Raw genomic sequence first — 9,487 nt, 5'->3', positions numbered from 1 at the left:
ACCTCAGCTTTTAATTTATTGGAGATAAATTCTACTACCATTCTCTTTCCATCGGCACTATAAATGAAAAAAAAGAAAATTATACTTTAATAGTACAATAGTTTGTGTGAGATTTCTCTATTATCGAAGCAATAATTTATTACTAGGGTCCCCGTTAATTGGTGCATAACAAATGAAAGTTTATACCATCTTATGAACCACACTAAAGGGCACAACAAAATAAAACCAATTCAAAATATATTTTTTTTCCCATGGTGCATCAATCTAGAACCATTTGAATTAGTATAATTAAAGACTAAAGAAAGATACCCAAATATGGAAGGTACTTCCAATAATGCACACAGAAATAATAATTTTAAAGCACGTTTGATATGGATTGATCATAGGCAATCAGTTAGTGCCAAGCAAGCCAAAGTTGCAAGTGTCTTTGCCTTTTTCATGAAGAATAATAGTGGCCTAGTGGAAACATGATCAATCAATTTAAGGGATTGACATGAGCTACTACCATTCAAAGTGCGATCAAATCAGGAGAAAAGCACTTGTATTACAATAACCGGTTAAAATCAAAAACAATAACATCCCCACCAAAGTGCTTAGTAGTAGGTAGGTGCACAAACTAGTTTCCTCACAAAGAAACAAAGTGCTTAGTGTGCTACGCCATTATTATTTCCCATTCCCCTGCTCCTTCCATTGGAGCCCTCGGTGTTGCTTTCACTCCATCAATCCCTATTTTTATATGTGGCTCAAACCCTCTCACGCCATCATCACTAAAGAGTAAAGAGGTGAAGCCTCCCTTTCCCTAAACAAATGGTCACTCGGATCCCTCATCATCTCCACTACTCCACCCACCTGGTCCGGTCTCGTAAGCTCTTCCCTGCACCCTCCACCTTGACATGTTGAATGATCAAAGACCTCACACCGGAGAAGAAGACCCCCCCGCTGCCGATGAGACCGAATTCCGCGACATCCACGCACTAACTCCGTCGTCCCAGCCGTCGTCGAGCCGCGGCCGGAGGAGGGAGTCGTGGGAGGCCAGCAGCCACCGCTCGTCGCCGCTCTCCGCGGGGAGCGACACCCTCAGCGAGCACTTCTCGACTTTGAGCAGGGAGTTCAACGCCATGGTCGTCGCCGGATCCACCATGCAGAACGACAGCAGCACGAGCAACGGCAACCATGAGACGCCGAACCTCGCGAGGATCGGAGAGGATGAGCTCGAGGAGACGAACCCGCTCGCAATCGTCCCCGATAACAACCCCATCCCCTCCCCCCGCCGTGAACCGCCGCCGGCCGACTCCCTCGCCCCCTCCGAGGAGGTCTCGGTGCACCGGGTGAAGAAGGAGGAGGTCGAGTCGAAGATATCGGCGTGGCAGACTGCCGAGATCGCCAAGATAAACAACCGGTTCAAGCGAGAGGACGTCGTAATCAATGGATGGGAAAGCAATCAGGTCGAGAAGGCCACGACATGGTTGAAGAAAGTAGAGGTAATTAATATCACGAAAATTGAATCCGATAATTCTTAGTGAATTGTTGATGAGATGATCATTAATTATATAGAGAAAGCTGGATGAGGAGAGAGCCAAGGCAATCGAGAAGATGCAGAACGACGTGGCAAGAGCGCACCGCAAGGCCGAGGAGAAGAGGGCGTCGGCGGAGTCCAAGAGGGGGACGAAGGTGGCGAAGGTTTTGGAATTGGCTACTTTGTTGAGGGCTGTGGGTAGGGCTCCTTCCAAGCGCTCCTTCTTCTAGCTATGCTTCGGCTCCCTCCCTCTGTTTCACGTTTTGTTATTTCAACAAATACTTTTGTGTTTGATCTGCTGTAAGTTAAGCAGTCCTTGGAACCTTTCAGTTATAGTGAGTTCTGCTGTGATTTGAATGGAGACAGAAATCATCTTAAGGCTGAAGGCCAACTTTGCTGTAGATTAAGAATGCATGTTTGATAATAAATGTGGTGATGAGTTTGGAGCAAGTAGAGAGTTATCTTCTACATTTGTTGATGTTATGATAGGCATGGCATCTGGTATCTTGTGAGAAGCTAAAAATATGGCTAACCTAATGAGGGCTTGGCCATGGGAGATGGCCAGATGTTCATATTGGGATGACAAGGTTGTTTGAGTACTTCGATTTGCGGTGGAATGCTTAGAGCGGTGGTGTTGGCCGGGAAATGTTGGGGAGATGTACAGAGGAAGTTATGGAGATTAAAGACAGTAGCCCCCACCATGCTTGTGGCTATAGAGAGGTTAGAAGAAGTGCAAGGTAGCACGCAAGTTGGGGAAAGAAACATGCCATGTGACCCAGTACTGCTTGATTCCCTTATCTATGATCATCCTATGGCCCAATTGCTTGTTAGCTTCGAGCAAGTAGGTCAGTATTAGGTCAATGTGGTTTGTCTTGAGGATTGATTGATTGGTTTATTAAGTTGGTTCTAGAAGAGGCATGGAGAGTGGGAGGTACTCCTAGCTTATGGCCATACAGCGTAGGCCCCAATCCAAATAATTCATGAGTGTTATTATGCATACCACATCATAAACAGGTTCGGGTTGTATCTTTCTCGCCAAAGAGATGATTTTCTTCTTTCGCGACATCAGCCTGGATCACATATTGCACAACTTTCAAAGCATGAAATCAATGCGAAGAGGTTGGAGTGTTTTGAAAGCTGTGTAAAGCATGATGTTGGGTTGGCATTGGGAAAGAAGATCAATTATGATACAATCTAAATCCATTATGAACACCTCTAATAGCATTTCACCTCCAATATCAATATTAATTATTGTTCAAAATTAAACTTCGGAGTCCGACAGGATTCAGACCAATAGCTTTTTTTCTTTTTCTTTTTTTTTTTTGGTTAAAAAATAGGAGGGGAGGGGGAGGGACCAGCCCACCCGCGTAGCAGCCCCATTACTGGGCCCCCTTCCACCAGGGAATGTTCGATACAGGTCGCAGGTTTTCGCGTGCCTTCCCCGACCCGTGGGCTCACCCCACTGGGTTCACCGCCTCACGTGTGGGTACGTCACCCCAGCGCCACCTTGGTACAAGTGGAAGGAAAGCATAACCGCCAACAAGCCAGCCGGGCGTGGGGCATCCGGTCCCCTAATTTAATCGACGCCCGCGCGTTTCGAACCCGGGCAACTTGGGCGGAATTATCGCCCCCTTACCACCAGGCTACTACCTTGGTGGCTTTTTTTCTTCTTCATAAGTTCGTGTCTTGTTTACACACATTACACAAAAGCTCTCTATGATATATAGAACAAAAACCGAACATTTGGAGATAATACCCAGGCATCCATGCATGTGCTGTCTAATTCTTGCTTTATTCTTTCTAATAACATTAAAACGCTAATAAAGAACAAGATTTTTAAGTTAGTCACTATGTGTTCCAAGTAAGGGGCAACTCTCTGTTATAATATCACATAATCAAGCGTTTTGTCTTGTTACAACTTCTATATATACATTGTGCCAACTCTATGGGCAAGGAACCAATTAAGCCACGCAATGAGATTTAACTACTTATTATATCACCAATGTGATGTTAGCTAAATTATGCTATTAAATTAACAAGAGTGGCTGTACTATCAATAAATATATTAAATTTATATTCCCGGTTCTCAAGATACATTGGTATTATGACTCCTCGACAAACATTACAACACTTGGCAAACATGTCGAGGCACCATCATATGCACAAATCATCTGGCAAATCTGAGTGGCTATGATTTTGTGAAACATGTCCTGATCTCATGTTCTCAATGCATATATTGCCCAAAACCTTTTCACCTAATTTCTTGCTCTATATATTTCTTTCTCGGTGCAAACAAGAGGCGCAAGCCCCTAAATAACGAAACAAAACGACTACTTTCTGAGAAAATTAAACTCCCCAAGCATTTAAGTGAACCAAATGCAAGACTTCAACAGGAAAATTAGTCTCACGCAACTCTGCCTCATTTGCCAACCAATCTGCCAGTTTCATTATTGAAGCAGCATTAAAGGTGATCTCTTGACACTCCATACCCGAGTGGTAATTATCTGTTGCTATAACGTGCTCTTCTTCTTACTCCACATGTGCCATATGGTCCCCGTGTCAGGGCCCTCACACTACTGCAACGCTGCAATGGTCCCATGATACTTGACTCCTGGCGTTGCACCGTGGCCCTATGGATATAAAGAGCAGGAAGAGGAACATGCTCTGTGTTGGAAATAATTTGCCTAAAAGCTACTATATCTTTATTTTATAAAAGTATTATAAAAAAGTAATCTACTAGAATAAAATCAGAAAATCGAAAAATGCTTGTCTGAATTGAGGCGTACACTGCCCTAAGAATGTCATTTGCCCCCGACGTGTAGGTTTGCGGCAATCTCGTCCCCAAGGTACAACAACCTAGTTCAGTCTAATCCTTCTCTAACGAGCATGATCGTTGGGGAGGCTTGTTCCGATCGACTTTTTTAGATGTCTAGATAAAAAAGAAAACTTGAAAGAGGCTTGGAAGTAGAGAAAAGAAAAAAAGAGAAGAGAATTCTCTGTCTCGTCTTAGAAAAGCAGAGAAGTACTAATCCAAAGCACTGGACCTAGAGCCTGTTTATAGATTGTCCGGTGACCGATACGGTGCGACGTATTTGAAGATGTGATGTTTCAGAAACATCGCATCCCTACGGAAATCGGAACCAACGTTAAAAAAATGATAAGAATTTTAAATTTAGGAGAAAAGGCTAGTTTATTTAATTTTTAAAATTAAATCTTTTTTTCTAAGTTAAAACTCTAATAATCCCCCACAAAAGATTTAAATTTTTAAAAAAATATAAAGAAGAAAACCTGGAGAATTTATACTGCGTAATGGGTGAGGTGTCTTGTGACTTGAACTTCACTTAGTGTTAATAGTATCTATCTGAAGGATTCATAGTGAATTAGACCTTGAACTAGGTTTTTTAACTCAGACTTCTTTTTATCACAAATACAATACAGATCAATTGGGTCTTTATGCGGTTAGTGCCATTTACAGACCTTGCACTTAGTAATTTGATTTTTCATGAGAATTTTATTAAGGTTAGCCCAAACCCCTAGTCACGGCCTATACGACAATTCTCACATAGATAAGTCTTCCAAGGGTATTTGTGACCTAATACCCTACAGATTTCCTATCTTGGACTCATTAAGAGTATAACTCAAGATTTTCACTATATATTTTTGTCACCGATAAGAGCACTCATCATAGGGATAAGATAAGATATACTCCAAAAAATGTGTTCTGACACAATCACTCAATCAGTTTCGTTTCTACTACATTGAACCTCTTTCATGGGATCTCTAATTGTAGACGTTGGGTATCCACTGTCGATTTTGGAGCATCTGATTTGATCAACTGGTTCACCTAAATTATTTTTGAGATGAATACTTGGATCATAAGGAGTAGAAATAGATTTTTGATCAGAATAACCAATTTTTTGAATCATTTTCTTGATAGAATAAGCAGGAAGAGGGCTATCCCTTCAAGAGATCTGATCGGCTTCATCCCTAGGATGATATCAGCTTCACCTAAATCTTTCATATCAAAGTGATTTGAAAGAAATTGTTGGATTTCAGATATAATTTTAAGAGAAGTTCCAAAAATTAGAATATCACCGACGTATAAACAAAGGATTATATAATTATCGTCGATGATTTTGAAATACACACACTTGTCATAATCATTGATGGAGAAACCAAAGGAAAGAATTGTTCTATTAAATTTTTCATGCCATCGTTTAGGTGCATGTTTGAGACCGTATAGGGATTTAACAAGTTTGTAAACTTTGTTCTCTTGTCCCTTTATAATGAATCTTTTAAGTTGTTCCATATAGATCTCTTCATCTAGATTTCCATTTATGAACGTAGTCTTCACATCCATTTGATGAATGATCAACTTATGAATGGAAGCAATAACAAGAAGGGTCTAAGGATAGAGATTTTAGCTACAAGAGAATAGGCATCAAAATAATCTAAACTCTTTTTCTAGTTATACCCCTTAGCCACTAATCTAGCCTTATACTTTTTTATTGATCCATCACGTCTAAGCTTCTTACGAAATACCCACTTACAACCTAAAGGTTTACTACCTTGAGAAAGTTTAATTGGGATTCAGGTCTAGTTTTGGATAATTAAGTTGAATTCAGAGTTGATGGCTTCCTTCCATAAAGGGGCATCAAGTGAAGATATTTCCTCTGCAAATATGGAAGGTTCATCTTCAACTAGAAAAGTAAAGAAACCTTCAACAAAGTCCTTTTTCTTTCTAGTTCTTGTGCTCCTTCTAGGTTCAGAAGGTCCATGATCAGGGTTAGACCTCTTCCTCTTTCTAGAATTATAAGAAACCTCTGATTCAACAAAGCTAAGGTTAGATGATAGATCAGATTAATTTTGATTAGTTATTTAAGTTTTTAAAATAAAAAAATATTTTCAAAATAAGTAGCATCTCTAGCCTTGATGAGAGTGTTATTAGAGATGTCACTTATTTCAAAATTAATTACAAGAAATCTATTTGTGTTACTATCTAAGGAATACCCTACAAATATTGAATCTATAGTTTTAGGGCCAATTTTTTCTTTTCTTAGATTCAGGTATACCTACTTTAACTAGGCACCCCCATGCTTTAAGGTAATATAATCTAGGAGTTCTACCATTCTAGAGTTCAAAATGTGTCTTATTACTATCCTTAAAAGGTATTATATTTAGGATGTAACAGATTGCTAAAAGAGATCCCCCCTAGAAGCTCTTAGGTGCTCCTGAACTAATTAACACTAAATTAACCATGTCCATAAGGGTACGATTATTCTGTTCCGCTACACCATTCTATTGCGGAGAGTAAGAAGTAACCTCATGAATGATCCCATGTTCTTGATAGAATAGAGTCATTTCTTTCAAAGTATATTCTCCACCTCGATCAGACCTAAGTCTTTTAAGAGTTTCTTAGTTTGGGTTTCAGCTTCAACCTTATAAGTTTTAAACTTGTCTAAGACTTTTGGGTTTCCTTGAGGGTTGGGGCGGGCCAGCGGGTGGAGGAGGACTCTGCAGTGAGACAGGTGGTATTAGAGTTCTTCAGATCTAGGTGGACAGAGAATGATGGTACATATGCTACAGGACAGCTCCCCAGACCGACGGTCAGAATTGAGAAGACAGAAAATGCAGCTTTGATTCGGCCAGTATCAGAGATGGAGGTGTAGGAGGTAGTATGGAGTCTTGCCGAGGATAAGGCTTCAGGACCGGACGGATTCCCACCCTTCTTCTTTTGGAGGTATTGGTGCATTATTCGGAGGGGAGTGGTGGAGGCAGTCCAGCTTTACTTCAGCTGGGCGGTGATGGCAGATGATTGGAAGGTCACTTTTGTAACACTGATACCGAAGCGTCAGGATGCTTCGGAGCCGAGTCACTATAGACTCATTAGTTTATGCACTACTATGTATAAGGTGGTGGCGAGGATCATGGTGGAAAGGATGAGATATATGCTGCTGAGGGTCATCAACCAGGAGTAGGGGGCTTTTGTGGAGGGAGGGAGGAGGAGTATTTCTGACAACATTTTGCTGCGCAGGAGATGATGGGGGATCTATTGCACGCCTCGAGGAGGCGATGCTTGATGACAGTTAAGCTGGACATGGAGCATGCCTATGACCGGATACGGTGAGACTTTCTTCGGCGAGCGCTAGAGAGTTCGGGTTCCACCAGATTTGGATTGACTGGATATTGGGATGTGTGCAGAGGCCTAGCTTTTTCATTTTGATCAATGGCACGCCATCGCCATTCTTTCGAGCTACTATGGGCCTTCATCAGGGATGTCCTCTTTCCCCGTATCTATTTATCAGTTGTTCTGATGTACTCTCTCATGCTTTGCATGTTGCTTGCGGGAACCGGGAGTTAGTAGCCTATAGTCTAGCCCCTGGCGCTCGCCCCATTTCTCACTTATTTTTTGCAGACGACTGCCTTTTGCTCACCAGAGCGAGAGTAATTGATGCGAGAGCCCTTTAGGGGGTTTTGATAGAGTACTGTGAGATGTCCGAGCAGAGGGTCAATCTCCAAAAATCAGCCATACACTTCAGTCCGAGCACGGAGCGGAGGGTGCGACGGGAGGTTAGGGTGATTCTGGGGATGTAGGAGGAGGGGTGGGGCTGGTTTACCTAGGGGTCCCCCTTACAGGAAGGAGATTACGGGTGGCGGAGTGTTCTATTTTGTTGGAGAGGGTGCGGAGTAGACTAGAGGGTTGGAAAGCATCATCACTTTCTATGATGGGCAGATTGACATTGATCAGGTCAGTTTTATGTTATATGCCCATTTATCTGATGACACATACTGTTATGCCAAAGACGGTCCTGGAGGGGATTAAGAGGCTCAGAAGGAGTTTCCTATGGGGTTCTCGTGGGGGGGGGGGGGTCATGGAGTACATCTAGTGGCCTGAGAGAGAGTATGTTTGCCTCTGAGTGAGGGTGGATTAGGGATGCAGTCACCTCTGGCGTGGTGCGAGGCTCTTCTGGCACGGCAGGCAGTGCAGGTTGTCTTGGAGCCGCATGGATTTTGGAGTCAGATCATGAAAGCTAGATATGGTCGAGCCGGATTTACTGCGTAGGCGGCAGGCGGCTGGAGGTGTTCTTTCTTGTGGCGAGAGATTGGGAGGTACTTGCCAATGGCTTTGGCATATTCCAGATGGTTGATCGGCGATGGACGGAGCATTGATATGATAGAGGATCCATGGGTGGATGCACTACCATTGAGATTATGACCGACGATGTTTAGTAGTGAGAGGGCATAGGGGCTCCGGGTTTCTGATCTTCTCAGGCCGGGGGTGGCGGAGTGGGATGGTGACAGACTCGACCTATTTGGAGAGCATTTGGCCGAGCGAGTTCGGGCGCTCCCCATTCCGAGATCTACAGGTTCAGATGTCAGGGTTCGGAGCACTACTTGCAGAGCGAGTGTCGGGGTTGGTGATGTTTCCTAAGCTATGCAGCAGGCATCAGAGCCGAGTTTAGACTGTGGCTGGGTGTGGAGGTTTGGGCTACACCAGAGGGTCGCCCTCTTCCTCTGGAAGATGGCCTGGGAGCATCTGTCGACATGCTCAATGTTGAGTAGACAAGGAGTGAGTCTTCCCCTTATGCCCGGCTTGTGGGGTTGACGAGGCGGTGGATCATGTACTCTTCCAGTGCGATTAGGCATGGGGTGCTTGGAGTCTGACTGGAATTCCGGAGGACGCTTGAAGCCGAAGGGTTTGTTTTTTAAAGATGGTTCGGCGATGGGCTAGTATCCCTCAGATGCGCAGCATAGCTATTCGGGCGTTTTGTACAGCTTATCAGATATGGCTGGCCAGAAACACCCAGGTTTTCGGCGAGGGCAGCCTATCACCACGGTTCGTGATGGAGCGGGCTCGAGCTCAGGCAGCAGAGATCTTGCATGCAGACCTAGCCCATAGACTTTTGACAGCTTGGGATATTTGGGGGCCCCATACTGCTTTGGCTGCTCCACATAGGGTATTCTTTACCT

General features: G+C 43.4%; 1 protein-coding gene across 1 annotated transcript; it reads left to right on the top strand.

Moving 5' to 3' along the window:
• The first annotated feature begins 669 nt into the window (after positions 1 to 669).
• LOC103697549 (remorin 4.1-like) lies at positions 670 to 1,969 on the top strand. Its single transcript, XM_008779428.4, has 2 exons — positions 670 to 1,481; positions 1,555 to 1,969. Exons 1-2 carry the CDS (start codon positions 894 to 896, stop codon positions 1,744 to 1,746), a joined length of 780 nt encoding a protein of 259 aa, XP_008777650.2. The 5' UTR covers positions 670 to 893; the 3' UTR covers positions 1,747 to 1,969.
• Positions 1,970 to 9,487: the final 7,518 nt, after the last annotated feature.

This window comes from Phoenix dactylifera, unplaced genomic scaffold (assembly GCF_009389715.1).
Source record: "Phoenix dactylifera cultivar Barhee BC4 unplaced genomic scaffold, palm_55x_up_171113_PBpolish2nd_filt_p 000130F, whole genome shotgun sequence".
NCBI lineage: Eukaryota > Viridiplantae > Streptophyta > Magnoliopsida > Arecales > Arecaceae > Phoenix > Phoenix dactylifera.
This window is presented reverse-complemented; position numbering and strand designations above follow the sequence as displayed.